Source organism: Castanea sativa, chromosome 10 (genome assembly GCF_040712315.1).
Source record: "Castanea sativa cultivar Marrone di Chiusa Pesio chromosome 10, ASM4071231v1".
In the NCBI taxonomy this organism is placed as follows: Eukaryota; Viridiplantae; Streptophyta; class Magnoliopsida; order Fagales; family Fagaceae; genus Castanea; species Castanea sativa.
In genome coordinates, this window is record NC_134022.1 from 21,116,781 (window position 1) to 21,133,769 (window position 16,989).

General features: G+C 31.6%; 2 protein-coding genes across 3 annotated transcripts; one reads left to right on the forward strand and one right to left on the reverse strand.

The window, feature by feature from the left end:
* Positions 1-470: 470 nt before the first annotated feature.
* Positions 471-5,939, reverse strand: LOC142612685 (uncharacterized). Of its 2 annotated transcripts, XM_075784816.1 has the most exons (7): positions 5,750-5,939; positions 3,732-3,883; positions 3,500-3,633; positions 3,124-3,329; positions 2,823-3,029; positions 1,711-1,791; positions 471-1,073 (listed from the first exon to the last, which is right to left on the reverse strand). In XM_075784816.1, exons 1-7 carry the CDS (start codon positions 5,794-5,796, stop codon positions 809-811), a joined length of 1,092 nt encoding a protein of 363 aa, XP_075640931.1. In that variant the 5' UTR covers positions 5,797-5,939; the 3' UTR covers positions 471-808. The 2 variants fall into 2 exon arrangements, with proteins under 2 accessions (XP_075640931.1, XP_075640932.1); XM_075784817.1 differs by lacking the exon at positions 1,711-1,791 and having other exon boundaries at positions 5,750-5,933.
* A 4,681-nt stretch (positions 5,940-10,620) lies between these two features.
* LOC142613928 (endo-1,3;1,4-beta-D-glucanase-like) lies at positions 10,621-16,384 on the forward strand. The gene is made up of 7 exons (XM_075786447.1): positions 10,621-10,959; positions 11,830-11,851; positions 14,701-14,824; positions 15,033-15,123; positions 15,258-15,347; positions 15,749-15,846; positions 16,073-16,384. Exons 1-7 carry the CDS (start codon positions 10,725-10,727, stop codon positions 16,217-16,219), a joined length of 807 nt encoding a protein of 268 aa, XP_075642562.1. The 5' UTR covers positions 10,621-10,724; the 3' UTR covers positions 16,220-16,384.
* Positions 16,385-16,989: the final 605 nt, after the last annotated feature.

Below are 16,989 nucleotides of genomic sequence, written 5' to 3' on the forward strand. Positions count from 1 at the left end.
ATTTATTTTTCTACTTTAAGTTGTCTTACGTACATTTTACAGTTTCTAACAAAAACATAAATATATCTTATAAGAAAAAAAAAAAATTTCAAACATCCAGTTTTTCAAATCCAGCAATAAGATTCTCAAAAATTCCAGCAATAAGAACTTGTGATATAAATTATTACCAGCTGTGATCTTAAGAAGTAAGAAGTGACTACTGAATTTATTAGGACATCCATATTATTGACCAGGATAGTTAAACAACTTCTGCAAGGGCAAAACTGCAGCTACGTTCTGCGCCTTCTACAAATAACCCCAGAAAATTGTTCCAATTACTATTGAGAATTCTGGTGACCACTCCAAAGTACATTTGATGACTAACATAAACCTTTCTATAGAGAAGCCACACAGATTGCATAAAATAAATCACATAAAACTGAGAAAGATTAAGGACATCATCTTGGTTATCTTTCCCCTGCATTTGCAGATGTTGGAATTCAGTCCTGTACAAGGAGCAGTTCAGTGGAAAAACAGAAATCTGTAAAGTGTTTACGACACCCTGTTGGAAAAAAAAAACGTTAATTTACACAGCAAGTTCTTCATTTTTATTTTTTCTTGTGGAAGGTATCAAACAATATTAACACCCTAGTAAGATCCCTCCAAATATGTAGAACCCCTACTATAGCTCCAACACCAATCTAATCCTAAGAATGGGCTACTTTGAAACTATATTCCTCTCCAACCTCAATAAAATGTAAATAAAAAAATGATAGCCTTCCATGCTCTGAGAAGATCAACAAGTCTGATGGATGAAAGCAATCAATTGCTATGGCTGTATTGCTTGGCTTGAGTCCAGACACCAACACTTATAGTTTGGTCTTGAAATTTCATAAAGCTCATCTGGGCTCATCTGCTCAAGTTCCTTAGCTCTTAAAGAATCAAATTTGCTAGTAACGTTTTGGGATTTGTAGGCATCAGTTGATATCTCACTAGCATCATTCGGATGATCTTGGGCACGCATTCTCTTGTACAATCTCATTGCAGACACACTATCTACATATGGATCATGAAAGCTAGTCTGGATATTGTACCTGAAAAATTAAAACAATGTGACCCTAACTATTAACTAAAACACTCACAAAGTTCTACTTTTTCAAGCAAATAATAGTATCAATTCTATGTAAAGTGCATCATGGAGATCCCTAAACCAAATCATGGGTTCCTTATGAAGATTGCTATCATTCACATATAAATCAACTGTGCTCAATGACGATTAAGTTGAATGAGTCAAGATTGATGTTTACCACAAGAAACATATTTCAGAGTAATAAAGAGACTCTTTCTTCAACCTTTCTTGAAGTCCCTTGTAATCTTCCAGATAAGATTATTTTTGTTCTTTCTACTTTGTATGGGGACAAATATGTTTAGAACAAAAAAAAGAAAAAAAGAAAAAAAACAATTCCCAACAACAACATCAGCATTATGATAGCAACATCAAGTGTTCCATGGGGCAAATATGCCAAAATTGCGGTTCCATTATATAACTAATATGAACATGCTTTAAGATATCAAGAAAGCATTACAAGCACAACACTGGTACAAGAAGTACAAAATTAAGTGTTATGACCATGCTTCTTCAGATAAAAACCATTGAAAACCAAAGAGATTATTTAGAAAACCAAGGAAAACTCAAGATCATTATCAATAAAACAACCGAGAAGAACTTGCCCTAGATATTTTTGGGTGAGGTACTTGAGTGAGTGGCAAACCAGATTTGTTTTCATCAATGGAGGGTACTTTGCCGTATCCCTGCATTAAAAGAAACAAAATGGTAACCATCAAAAACAAACTTTAATCTCCATTAAAAATCTGCCAAGTAAAAGTATAGCATAATGTGTTCCAATTTTCCAAAACTTGGAAGTTTGATTCAGAAACTTTGATCTTCATGCAAAGCTTTTAAGTCTAAATTAAATATATGCTAGTAAAACTACTTAGCTTCTCCAAAATTTTACAATGATCAAGGCCCAGCACTTCTAGTTTTGGCTGAACTAAGAAAAAAGAAGTGGACTATCGGGCCCCTATGATATTGACCAAAAAAGAGTGATACCATCAACTTCAGAGAAACTTTGGGGCAAGCTAGAAATTATGGATAATATTTAAGAAGGGAAGGGGGTAGAAGTATAATATTTATATACTCTTATCAATCTTTAATCTTATATAGAGTTAAGATGTGTTGAAAGCAAATGAAGATTTTTTTTTTAAAGGATAATTTCCTATGTTTTCCATCACAATTGAAGGTAAAAATCCAGTCTTTGCTGCAAAACTTCAGGTCCATAAAGATAATGCAAATGTTGTCAATATATTGAAATCCTACGACAAATTGATAATACTGTGATAACAAAAAAGAGACTCATTAAAGGTTATAAGAAAAAAAAAAAAAGACTCAATCGGAATACACTTTAAAGAAATAAAATGATTTTTAAAAAAAATAGACAATTAAATTGTCGGAGTAAAGGATCGTAAACAAGGGCGTTCTAGTGCGTCATAGATTCTTATCCAAGATTTGTATCATTTGATGATGCCATGTGAATCGCTAGAAACGTGTGAGGTGTATGGCTAACTCAATAACAAAAGTCCCATATCAACTACTTCATATGGTGTAGCAGATAAGTAGTCTACTAAGTTGCCAGTTGCATATGCTGATCCTGGAGCAGAATATATGATATGACATAATACTTTCATTCGATTATAACTGCAATCTTGTACATTTCTCAAGATGAAATTTTAAGATGCACTTGCTTCATAAACTAAGTCTGGCATCTAGAAACCGTTTCTAATACCTCAGCAGGTTATCAGGATAAGTCATTCTTAAGCAATCCAAATCATGCTCCAATGCATGCCCCACAAGAAGCCTAGCCTTTCCACCCTGCATCCTTGCCCTCACAATGGATTCACCATTGTACAGAATTTGCAAAATTTTTTCTTGAACTAACTTTAATGGCATGGCATCTCTTAGATGCTCTTCAGTTAACCCAGTTATTTCGTATCTGAAAATATTTATGGTGACATGTGAATTATAAGTGGGCCAATTGTTGATAATTCCTTTAAAGAAATCAAGGACGATATAGAGCATACAAGTACCTGTAATTAGTGACAGAAATTTGAGGACGCACATACGTGTGGAAAATCACATTCTCATCTTCATCAATTAGACACACCAAAGCACAAAGGTCTAGCGTTCCATCATCTCCACCTCCAACCATTTCACAATCTATGGCAATTGCTCCAGGACCTCTGCCATTGTGGCTTACAACAATTGGGTCTGAATATGGCAATTTCATGGCTCCCTGAAACAGTTCAACACAAAGTATATGACCATTTGAGTTTGCATGTCTATATACAATTGCTGCTATGAGTGTCTTTGATTGATTAAAGGAAAAGAGCATTCAGAAGTACCAGAAGATAATAAACTTTTAAATTTTGTAGGGGTGCTTGAAGTTTACAGTTATCAACTTACTATAGGACTAGGTGCAGGTAGTCGGCAACTTCTCTTATGCTCACTGAGAGAAATGGGGCTATCAAAAACTTTCAAGCAAAGATTACAGCCTTGTTCAGAGAAAACCCTTGAACAATCTTCTTTTGGCAATGGACCTAAATGATACAGAACATATGAGATAAGCAATTTAGGAGATAAACCCATACAAACATCTAATACTCTAGATCAGAATGCATATGAAATAATATCTCACCAATAACATGCTCCCTCAGCGATTCAAAAGATTTACAGTGCTTCAGACACACCCCGCATCTAGGCTGATGAACTGAGTGGTATGAGACCTTCATGTGCTCAACAAGATGCTCCTTTTTGTTATACTGCTTGTAGCAAGCAGAACATTTGTGCCTGTAAACAAGTGTGTCAAAAATCCTTCAATCATATGGAGCCAAGTCAATATATTACATAAGCAACAGACAAAATCAACCTCACAGCAATAACCTTCACTTGTTAACATCAATTTGTACAGTTTGTCAAGACATGTTACTTGCTCAAATTTGAGACATTATAACACAATACATGAGAAGACAGAAGACTGAATAGTATTTTGAATAATATCCATGCAGGGGAGTACTGCAATGCAAGAAAAAAGAATCAAAGGATCTGGCCTCCAATAAGCCATTTTTCCGCAAAATACGATCAAACAACAGGAACCTCATTTTCCATCTTCAACTAGTGTTAAAGTGCCTCTTCAAAATTAGGGGTAGGTCTCCTACCAAACCGCCTCCCAGAAACACAAAAGTCCCTGTGCATTGAGTATGACTTTCTTACAACCATTTTAACAAGTTTGGAAGTGCTAGCTGGATAATGCCTCAAAAACACGTGCGCAGAAATACAAAATGTGAAATCTGAAAATCAGCCACCGTCAAATCAGCAGATAAATGAAAATTTTAAAACAACTCAAAACTCCTGATAGTTGTAAAGCCCTCACAATCTCAGTTTCTATCTATATGCAAGAACTATGGAATTTCATGATATTGAATAAGAGAATGTTTGGTCCAAAGAGGGGCTAACTTAATTTTAGCAACATATGATATTGTTAGGGGGAGAGTTCCATTGAGATTTGGTTTACTTTAAAACATTACATCATAAAAATTTATTTTTACTTTTTCAAATAAAGTGATGCATAACAATATAAAATATATAGATTAGATGTAGACTTGTAGTGATTTAATGAGATTCTCTAAGCAAGTTGAAAATATTCCGAGTTCTAAAATACTACTCTACCTCGGTGTGCTAAATACAGCAAGGACAGGCTCTAAGGCAGCAGCAACAATAGGAAAAAGGAAAACAAACCAAGCACAAAAGGAAGGCCAATAGAATTATAAAATTTTAAGAATAGCTCACTTCTATGTTCCTCACCTTTGATAAAGATTCTAAAACCTACAGTTGATAATTATAACAATATTGAAATATAGTTTGGTAAGCCATACACTTGCTTGCATTAACCGTGACCCTTCTCAACTACCCTGACCCCTTGCTATCAAAAGACATTCCTTAAAGTATACACCAGCACATTACTGAACATGCATACACATTAAACAAAACAGGACATGAATATTCAAGCAAAAGAACTATCAAAATTAAATTTTGCTTTTTTTTGGGGGGGGGGGGGGGGAAGGGGGGAAGGGGGGATTTTCTCAGCAACCAAACATAACTAGGAACCGTATAACAGTTAACAAATTACTATAAATAGATACAAACATAACAGTGTTCCAATGGAAAAACCATGGCAACTTTTCCTTTCAAAATATTGTCTAAATCTAAAACCCAAATTCCCCCCAAACATACCCATTTGATTTACTTGGAATTAACTGCCTCAAAGCCTCACAAACTGCATAAACGAAGATAGGGAGAGACTTGGAAGCTACTTGCAAAATACTGATCAAAAAAAATTTATATTAAAAAAAAAAACTCTAAATTTCCAATTACTTTTCCAGCTCTTTCTCAGTAACCAAACATACCCATTTGAAACCATGCAAGAACCTGCCTCAAAAACTACGCAAATTGCATAAAAGAAGAGAGAGAACCCACTTGCAAAATACTAATCAACAAATTGATAAAACCCATACACACTGAAAGAAACTTCAGAACTCAAAGCTCACATTTTTATTTTCTCCACCTTTCTCAAGAACCAAACATACCCATTTGAAAACATGCAATAGACTGCCTTAAAACTTGCACAAATTAGTGTTAAAGAGAGAAAAATGGGACCTGGTGGTTAGTTGCTTGGAAAAGTCTGATTCTGCTTCAAAGGCCATAGAGATGAAAGAAAGCTCTCAAACGAACTTCCTGGACTGAAGAATCTGAAAATGGCGGGAATTTGATAAAAATGAGTACGAAACGTTCTTGAAGAAGGTCAAGCTGGATATTCTATCAAGCACACATATCAGATATACTCATCATTAGTCACAGCAAAATTAGGGTTATATATATAATATAATATAAATATAAAGATTTTGATACTGAGAAAAAAATAAAAGTTATAAAAAAATAGTTGGTTTTTTTTTTTTTTTTCAAATCAAAACTTCCTTAATATAATAATATCATTGAAGATATTTGTTAACAAAAACTCACTATTAAAAAAGATTAGATTAAAAATATATAAAATAAACCATACAAAAGAGGAGTGTGACAACCCTATGCTATGCGCCCGGGGCAAAATGAAGGAAACTAAGTACTAATGCGCTTACTCGTAGAGATTAGGAGGATTCGAATTCAAGATCAAAGTTTTGTGACCCAAAACTTGGCCACTAGAAATTCTTTTTTATGTTTTGTATCTTAGATTTGTCCATTAAATTTCAATCATTTAGTTATATTGGTTGAATTTATAGAGTGACTAATTTATGTGAGACTATAATCTCATCCCTATGCTTTGAACACAAAGAGTGTCCAAAAAGATAAATAGAGTCACAAGCAACAAGTAAGAAGCATGTTCAATTATGACCCCATGCAAATATAGCTTTTATTTAAATATGCTCAAATAAGCTCTTCACATAATTATAATATATATAACCTAATCATATTTTGGTTCGTCCATGTGAAATGAACTTGTAATTATCATGGAATCGACTTAAGCATCAAATTATAGATAATAAACTCAAAATCCTAACCCATTCCAATTTTAAACTGAACCAAGTATATTATTATTTTTTATTACAACTAGGTAAGAGAGATCGTGAACTAAGAAATATTTATACTTAACTCTTTGCGCATAGTTGACGTTTAATTTAAGGAATAAATACTTGCATAGATCATTATTAGAATAATAGATTATCAAATTATTCAAATAAATTATTTAACAGCTGCATAAATTCTTTTTTTTTTCAGAAGAACAATGAGTAGAATTTCATTCTCAATGTGGATGTTTTCTTATTTTATTTAGGGCATTCTTAGGAAGAAGTGATTTCTTATGCAGCTGTCTTATTGGAAATGATTTTTTTGAAACCCAAGCTATAAAGCAAGCAGTCATTTTTGCACTCGTATCAAGAAAGTTAAGAAATATGATTTTTGAATTATTTTTTTTAATAGAAAATATACAGATTATTGTGATTAATGTGTAATAAAATTAGTGTCAATAATGAATCTATGTAAAAGTAATGTTGTTTTAATTATAAAAATTTGTGTCAACAATTACAAAATATTGTCATGTAGCTAATATTCATTAAAAAAAAATATTATGCAAATTTATTAGGGCAAATCCGAAACCAAATTGGTAAAATCTCGTGGAGTTCTAGTAGATTATGGTTTGATTAATATGTTCAATCTGTACATATACGTGAAATGATTACCAAGTGGAAGTAGGGTGGAACTCCAAAAACCAGTGAAGGGGCTGGCCCGCAGGGAAACTATTGGATTAAAAGAAACCAGTTTTTGAAGCGGCCCATTTTCTGCCTTAAATGGGCCTCTGAATGCTTGGTTCTACCTAATAATTTTTTGTTTATTAAAGCTTTGTTAATTTTTCCAAAAAAAAAGTGCACCAAAAAATTTTAAAAAAATAATAATTGGGAAGCTCACTAATTATTTTATTTTTATTTTAATAGACATGCATAAGTGGCTGATTTTCTTTGTTTGCTTTTGGATAATGGGTGTCTCATAATTTTTTTTTTAAGGTTTTTTTGGTTCTTGGGCAAGATATTTGGATTTAAATCCTCTAGATTTTTTAAGATACTCTTTCTTTAAATTCTATTCACTCTTTTATGATTTAAGGGTATAGATTCTGCCATGTTAGTATTTCACTAACAATACTCTTAAAATAATAAAATAATATTATAAACAAAAAAATTAAAATTATTGTTAGTGGAATACTAACATGACAAAATCTAAACTATTAAATCATTAAAGAATAATTAAGATTTAAGGAAATCTATTTAATTTGGGCATAAAGTCATATATACTTTTTTTGGGGTTAGTAATAATATTAAACTATTGGAAGGAACCTCTAAAGTCTCAACAAATTAATAACGTTTAAAAATATTATAAAAAAAAAAATTAATGCTACAAACAAATTATTTTACAACAATTTTACAAAATGCTGATGTGGTTTTAACATTTTTCAAATAATTATTGGTAAGTATAAATGTGATATTAGTGATGAACTCATATTAGAACTAATAAGAATTTGTTACATCAATAATTTGTAAAATTGTTGTAAAATAATTTGTATTTGTAGCACGTGGAGATTTTAAAATCATCTCATCACTTTTTTGGGGCAAAATTCTACGGCATCTATATTTTTCTTTAGGGAATAGTATCCATTATGATTATAATTATATATTTTAAGTGTTTTTAGTCATTATCATTAATGCTTCATGAATATAAATAAAACTCTAAGATTTAAATATTTAAAATAAATTAATTTAATTGACACAAACAAAACCCTCAGCTCATGGTATTTAATTAGGATTATTTTTGTTGAAAATATTAGAACGTGCCAATTAATCTAAAGGTCAAAGTTACTTCATAGTACATACTCTTTCACTCCATTTTTTTCCAATGGAAAACCTTATGCATGTAATGCAGTTTTCCGCATTTTCTATGTTTGGTAGTATACAAAAAAATAAGTTAAATTATCTCATAATTTTCCTTAATTAGCTTATAATGAAATCTAGAGTTGTTTTCCACTAAAATTTTATGAAAGACAACTCTATTTCATGTGAAACTAAAAAGGAAAATAATTCTATCTTAGCAAAGATAAATACAAAAAGTTAAAAGACAGTTTTCCAACTCATTCTAGATAATATTTTTTGGAAAACGATTCATTTTCCAAAAAATGTTGCCCAAGCCCAATAAATATTATCAAAACGTACTTATATTGCCCAACCCCAAAAAATCTAATTTTTTGAGATATGCAAATAATGGTGGATGGGGGGGGGGGGGGGGGAGAAATGGGAGAAATTATTATTTACACGTGGAGGACTGCTGATGTGGTCCTTCCTGACCAATGAGATAATGTCATCTATGCAAATGTATGTGCGAGTAAGGGTGATAATTTGTGTTCGCATGTCAGGTTCGTGTCATGAGTATTAAATTATATGGGTCAACCCTAACCCGATATGTTTATTAAACGGGTTAAGATTCCTCAACCCTAACACAACTCATTTATTAAACGAGTCAATCATGTTGACCTATTTATCAGATTTTATCAAAAAAAAATAGTAATAAACAAATTGATATGAATTATTTAAAACCAAATAAATAAATTTTTAGTATAAAATTTAGAACTAACAAGTAATTGTATCACAAATAATAATTCAAAATTAAAGCATATCTCAATATCACATATAATCAATCATTATATGTCAAGAAAATAAACTACAATAATTAATAAGTTAATATACCTAGGGTTTAAAGGGTACATTGGTAAAATGTCACTTAATTAAACGGATCAAACAGGTTCCATGTAATGGATACTAACCCAACCCATTTATTAAACGGGTCAGTCGTGTCAACCCAAATATGACACAAACCCATTAAACCTCAACTCATAACCTACTAATTTCATGTCGTGTCATGTCGGGTTTGCTGGTCGTGTCCAATTTTGCCATCCCTATGTGTGAACTTCTTAATCAGCACAATGAATAAAAATTAAAAATTACCAGATGATGTCACATTTACATAAATAACAACATTTTATTGGTTGGAAGGTCAGAATGGACCACGTCAACAGTCCTCCTGATGGACCTAATAATTTCTCGAGAAATGGAGGCGGGGTTGTAATAAATAATTAAAGACATGAACATCACAAAGGTTATAATTATTTCTTAAACCACAACAAAATGTCAAAATATAATCAAATTTTGTAGCTAAACTTTGTAAAAAAAAAAAAAAAAATTTAGCTTCCTAGATATTAAATTTCTGTAAATTTTATCTGTGTTGACCATATAATCCATTGTTTCATCACTAATCATAATTGAATAATTAATACAATACCTAGACTTTAGAGATATTATAGAAAAAGTGAAGTATCATAGAAGATTAATACAATACTTAAACCCTAGAGATATCATAGAAAAACTAAGGAAATATCATAGAAAATTAATACAATACTTAAACTTTAGAGATATCATGGAAAAACTGAAGTATCATAGAAAAGATCTAGAAGTATCACATAAAAACATAATTTATTTCAATAAAAAAAATTATTTAATTTTACTAACCGAAAACGTGGGCAGTTTTATTTGAATGACCCAAATCAATTAGTCAAAAACTAACGGTAGCATAAATTTTTCCAAAATTCTTTCTTAAAAAAAAAAAATCCACAATTTTGTTAGGTGGTAACTCGTAAATAATGAAATTATAAACTTAAATAAATTCACTATTTTATTTTCACCGCTCATAGGTTGTAGCAAAATTGTGGTAAAATTTATGTTACTGACTGCCCCTTTCAAAATAAGGAAAAAATATTGACCACTTTTTTTACGGATCTTTTATCTCTGTCCTATCTAATAATAGAGCAATAATCAAATTCAAAGAGGCAAAAAGGTTGGCGTTGACTGCAATAAGAAACATAATTATATCTCCAACGATGTCGTTTCAAGCATTACATGAAAAGCAGACCCATTCTCCAGTTCACATACCATAAAAAGACAAAACCTTATTAGTTTGTAATCTGACAAAGTTACAAAAGCCATTGTGCTAATTGTCAGTGATTTTGTGTCACTTTAACAGTTTTTCAATAGTTTCATTCATGGCTAAGATAGCTCAAGTTTCTGTGCTCAAGCTAGCTTTTCTTGTCACTCTTTCTAGTTTTGTATCTCTTTCTCTAGCTCAAGAAACACTAAGCCGTCACTGCTTGGAGAACCCCCCAACTCCTAACTCAACCTATGGAGCTGGGTTAGTGAAAGACATTGGAGGCCTCAAAGCCTATGTTAGTGGCCATTCTCGTTCCAGGCTCGCAATCCTGCTCGTTTCTGATGTCTATGGTAATAACTAATGACATATACTCTTTTAAAAATATTTTGCTTCCAGTATGTTATGGTGTTTGTGTTTTTAGTTTCACCTTTGCTTTGAGCTGTTTTCTGATCTGGGTTTGTATCCAGGATTGTAGTTATGGTGTTTTACTTTCATCTTTCATATTTTAGCACTTTTCAGATCTGGGTTACACTCAACATGGGCTTTTGAGTTTTTCCATGCTTACTTTATTGGAACATGTTCATTCTTTTAACAAAGAAGAAGATTTTCTTTTCTGAATTCTTTATTCAATTAAAGTATGACAAAAAATAATTGAAGTTTGAAATGTAATATTTCTTTAATAATTGGTTAAATTAAAATTCAACCAAAGTAAAGAAGCTTGATGCTAATGTCCTTCATACCAGGCTTTAAGATTTTAGGGATTTCTTTTTTCTTACAACAAGAGGCGGAAGAGGATTTGAGAAAGAACAATAATAAGTTCGCTGAAACCGTAAAACACAAAGCTCTTGACAATTTTAAGAAGAGACGACTTTGGAGTACATGTGTTTGTGAAATTTGATCATCTATCTAGTATCTATTGATTAACCAATCCGTACTTTATAGAAGATATCTTGTGTTAGATCTAATCCCCTATCTCAACGTTGGAAATTTAGTACTTATATCTTGTACTTCATAGAACATATCTTGTGTTAGATCTAGTATCTACTGATTAACCAATCAGTACCTTGGAGTACATGTGTTTGTGGAATTTAAGATCGAGTTCCCATATATATTTCCATCACTTTGTATTTGGTTCTATTTATATTTCTTTTGTTATTATTTTTTTTCTCCCTGTGTTACAACTTGCCTTTTTTTTTTTCTTTTTTTTTCTTTTTTAACAGGATATGAAGCACCACATTTAAGGTATGTACACTTCTCAACCCCTAATGTGATTTTTAAAAAATTCATAGGTATAACATGAAATTAAACCTTAGTATGCAATCCTGGATCCCCTCCTAGTCATATCTGTTCTATATTTAGATCAAATGGTTTCTATTTGTCTGCCCACTTTGTGACCAAAAGAGAGCAATATGTTAACGCAATTTGAATTGTAGTTGTCAACATATGGGGTGGAAAAAAATCAGAGACAATGTGATACTATCTATTTTGACTTTTGAGTCTCATATTTTGGCTTTAGCCGGAGCTTAAGCAGAAGGCCAGGACCATGATGAATAGGAATATGCTGGCGACTTTACAAATTACTTTGACTTGTTATATCATAAGAATGATACCTACTACACAGCAAAAAAATAGTGTTCAGATGCACGTTTCTTTGTTTTCAACTTTGGATGTGGTCCTATATAGCTCCAATGGTACATTTGGGTCTTACAAATCTCATCCTTTCAAGTTTCAACCTAATTAATAAATAAGTATGCCCCATATTCACACTCGAAAAATTGAGTCTTTGTAAAAGGGAGGCTGCGTGTTAGACTCTCTCTTTGAAAGAGTTGGTGCATGAGTCTTGACCAAAGCCTACCTTCAACCTTTGGCTAGGTAACCCTCGTAAGCAAATATAAGTAAATTTAACCATTTGCCTTAAAATTTGTGTTTTCTGTGTTCATCAATGAGCATTTGAAAAAGGGTAACAAAAAGAAGGTCATGTTTGAACGGACATGCTCTATATTGCTTGTTTGATCTAGTAGATAACCTATAGTACATGTGAATCCAAAGTTTGCCTTGCTGTTTGTGTTGTGGTTGGAAAAATGCACACACACACGTGTATATATAAAAACCATCAAGATTTTAATAGTATAGTAACCACTATGATCATGCTCAGATTAACAAAGTCAAGTGATCTTTGATCTTGGTAAGGCCTATATTAGCAATCTGACTGCTTGGAGAGTAAAATTTTAAATTAGCAATAGCAAACCTGCATATAAATTATTGAAAATTACTCATGTTTGAACAAGGAGATAATGTAATATCACTGCTGATATGGTTATCCTTTACCTTTAGTAGCTTTATACTTATGTTGGTATGTTTTAATAAAAATAATATATTAATTATATTAATTTTGTTTTTACAAAATTTACTATGGAATATTATACCATATTTACTCAAAGATTTTTTACAAAAATTTTTATATCCCATTATCTAGTTTCTCAACCAAAAAAAAAAGCATTAGATTTCGAATTTAATTGCCATTATGCTATGATTATAACTCATGTATTCTATGTCTATATAAAGGTGTCTTATCACTATTGAGATATCTATCTAAAGAGCAAGATATTTGTGATTCAGTCAAGTCATAACCGGTGATATCTATCTTTCATCTTTCATATTGTAATAAATCTTTTCCTCAAAAAAAAAAAAATATATATATATATATATATTATTATAAATCTATCTACATACGATAAATGATTATTCATTTGAATGACTAAGATGATAAGCGTTACAATGGGTTATTTATTCATTTGAATGTCTCAATTATTGTGATTTATTGCATTATCTATTATATTTTTCTTCTATCCAAACCAACAATATTAAGGTGTTTGGCACCAGTACTGCGAGAGAGTATCAAAGACACATCTCAACCGTTACACTGGGTTCACTAACACCCACCCCTTTCATTAGTGTTCTATAAAATTAGCCCAAATTCTTATCCGGTGGCGCAAAATGCATAACGTTGTTGGTTTCATGGTAAAAAAAATTAAATATAATTCAATAAATCATATTAATTTAGCAAGCTCACAAAAAATGTAATATTTAATTTGTTGCTTATCATTTTAATCATTCAAATGAATAATCATTTATGTGTTTGTCATTAACTTAAAAAGTTAGTTTTTTTTTTTTATTATTCAGCTTATTTTTGCTACTATTCATGGGCCTCATTACACTTTTTGATACTATTTATGAGTTTCATTATACTATTTTAACTACATGTTAGCTTTATCTACATTATTTTCAACAAAAAAATTTCAGTTTCAGCTAAATAAGCTGTCCTCAAATGAATAAATTTATAATAATATGATATAAATAGATAGATATCACTAGTATATGGCTTGAATATATCTTGCTATCTAGGTTGAAACTCTCTCAAAAAAAAAAAAAAAAAATTCTAGATAGATATATTATTAGTAGTAACACCTTTTATATAAACATATAATACATATGATGTTATAATCATAATATAACGCTGAAAAACAAATTAAAAATATAGTGGGGGCCGGAATTAATGGGATATAAATATTTTTTTAACAACTCTTTGAGTAAATGTGGTATAATATTACATAGTAACTTTTGTAACAACAAAATTAATATAATTAATATATTATTTTTATCAAAATACATCAACACTTTCTATATTCTTCTCTTTATATCCCAAATTAAATATTTTCCTTTGGTTCGCAAAATTTCCTAGATTCATTTGGTGCATTAAGTAATGTAGTTACATAAAACAATATGTCAAGGAAAATGGAATTGTGCTGATACGCAGCTCATGACAATTGTAGCATCGTGAAGAACATGCTCCAAACCCCAGTACTTTACACGGCTTGATTATGTTATTGACTGTGATAAATTCTCTGTTGTTGTTGTGTACGTATATTCATTCATTGCTCTCTAATAATCATCTTAGGCCTAACTTATAGAAACAATAAGGAATAGCAGATTATACCCTCATGATAGGTATGAACATATTTCACATACATAAAACTGTCTACATTTTGCTTCAAGACTGATGCCTAGTTCTTTTGACTGTCACTTTAAAGGAATATCGCTGATAAGGTTGCTCGAGCTGGATTCTATGCTGTGGTTCCTGACTTCTTTTTTGGAGATCCCTACGTAGTGAACTCTTCCAGGACAATACCAGAGTGGTTAAAAATTCATGGAACAGTTTGTGCCCAACTCTTCTCAAATAAAGTTGAACATAATATATTATCTGTTTTATCATGAACTTCAGTTTAAACAGTCATCATATCTATATAGTTAAAAATATTTCTTTGCCATTTTCTTACCTACAAATCCTGATTTGCATACAATATTTGCTTTCAAATTAAACTAATTTTGTTGCCATCGTATTCCTCCTAACTGTCTGATTTAGGACAAAGGATTTGAAGATGCTAAAACAGTAATTGCAGCTCTGAGAAAAGAAGGCATACATGCAGTTGGGGCAGCAGGGTTTTGCTGGGGAGGTGAGATATCCATTCATCTTTTCTAAATAGTATTTTTGATCTTCTAACCCTTTTTTGGCTTGGCTTATCGAGTTAGCTTATTGATAAGGGAAGTACCTTAGCTAAAATCTTAGTTTCTTGAATTCTTTTGTCAGGCAAGGTGATTGTGCAGATAGCAAAGACTGACTTCACTAAAGCTACAGTGTTGTTACACCCTTCATGGGTCACTCTGGATGATATTAAGGGTATGATTATTAATACAAATCTAAAAATGATGTAGGTGGAAACCCAGACATCTTGCAATGTTACATGAAATGCTACTAGAAAATAAGGATAAGCCCTGAACATGCGTATACTGAATATCAACAGAGGGACTTCAAGATAATAGGAAGGATAAATGCTTCAATTTTTAGTTGTCTAATGTGAGTATTAGACTTGTATAAGTATACACAAAACACACACATAGAGGTGAAAATTTGCCTGTTTTTTGGGCCTAATTCATCTGATACAAAATAACTGTAGGAGAGCTGCTTCAATTTCTAGTGAAAGATCATCTATCAATTGGGCTTTCCTATTTACTTCAATAACATTTATTGACACAAATGCTTGTATAACTCACAAATGCTGAAGAATTCTTCTTTTTCAGCTGTCAAGGTTCCAATTTCCATATTGGCTGCTGAGTTAGACAATGGCACTCCACCTGAACTCCTCAAACAGTTTGAGGAGGCTCTAACAGCAAATAAGGTAAGGATCTCCAAATTTCAGATAATCTAAGTTCATGCTGCTTGACTACTAGCCTCGGATGTGAGTCATGTGACAATTAGTTTTGGTAATAAATATAAATGACATCTCATCAACAATCGTCATGTAAGAGTTTTGCAACAAGAATTTCGATTATATTGTGAAAATATTTATTAAGTAGGTTCCCAAAATCAACTTTCAGTCTCCAATTAATTCTGCCATTCTGCAGGTTAACAACTTCATCAAGATATTTCCTAAGGTTAAGCATGGATGGACAATCAGGTACAATGAGACTGATATACCAACTGTGAAGGCTGCCAATGAATCCCATAAAGACTTGCTGGATTGGTTGAGCAAGTATCTCAGGAAACATTGATATTCCTAGCAGTCAAAATACTAGAATCCTATCTGTAGCCCAGAATTTGTTAAAATAAACTGTATGATCCTTAAAACTTATTTTTTGGGGCCAAGATAAATTCGAACAAGCTGTTTGCATGTTTCAAGAAACGAATAAAAATATATTTGAGTGTCTTTCATTTAAGTATACAATATTTCTGAATGGGAGGTATAAGACATCAAAACGTTGCTTTCTTTATAGCATATTAATAAAGTTTGAGGGATGTTACGTCCACAATATTTTTACAACAAATCATAGGTGGTTAGTTGTTATTGGTTCAATTTTGAACCTAACACTAAGATTACTTTTTTATCCCAACAATAGCAACCAGTAACAAACTGCTACTTAAGATTTATTGTAAAAATGTTGTGAAAATGTTGTGGACATATCATTTTTCATAAAGTTTACCAACCCTATCTCTATATTTGATTATATCCCCCGAATTTTGTTCCATTAAGTACATAGAAAGTGTAATTTGACATGCGACAGCAGAATTAATCAATTCTCCTATTATATCCACCAAATTTTGTGCAATTGTTGTAACTCCCAAGGACAAAGCCAGGATTTGGAGTTAGGAGGGCCGATCTGCTACTCCTTGTGTGGCGACTCCAACCTTTGACTCTACTGTTTAATCACTATGAATTTTTGTTTAAAACTTTGTAAAAGGCCGTGTTGTTTGTTTTTGGTAAAACAGGTTGATTGAGCTTAATTATTTTTTTAGTTTTATTATTGGTAATTTTTATTGTTTG

What these genes read in the sequence shown, in the direction of transcription:
- LOC142612685 (XM_075784816.1), bottom strand. Translation starts at nt 5,796, where the DNA reads ATGGCCTTTGAAGCAGAATCAGACTTTTCCAAGCAACTAACCACCAG. An exon ending in GCTGAGGGAGCATGTTATTG is followed by an intron (nt 3,634 to 3,731) that starts GTGAGATATTAT and finishes TGTATCATTTAG; the next exon opens with GTCCATTGCCAAAAGAAGAT. An exon ending in TATCCTGATAACCTGCTGAG is followed by an intron (nt 1,792 to 2,822) that starts GTATTAGAAACG and finishes CTTTTAATGCAG; the next exon opens with GGATACGGCAAAGTACCCTC.
- LOC142613928 (XM_075786447.1), top strand. Translation starts at nt 10,725, where the DNA reads ATGGCTAAGATAGCTCAAGTTTCTGTGCTCAAGCTAGCTTTTCTTGTC. An exon ending in GCTCGTTTCTGATGTCTATG is followed by an intron (nt 10,960 to 11,829) that starts GTAATAACTAAT and finishes CTTTTTTAACAG; the next exon opens with GATATGAAGCACCACATTTA. An exon ending in CACTCTGGATGATATTAAGG is followed by an intron (nt 15,348 to 15,748) that starts GTATGATTATTA and finishes CTTCTTTTTCAG; the next exon opens with CTGTCAAGGTTCCAATTTCC.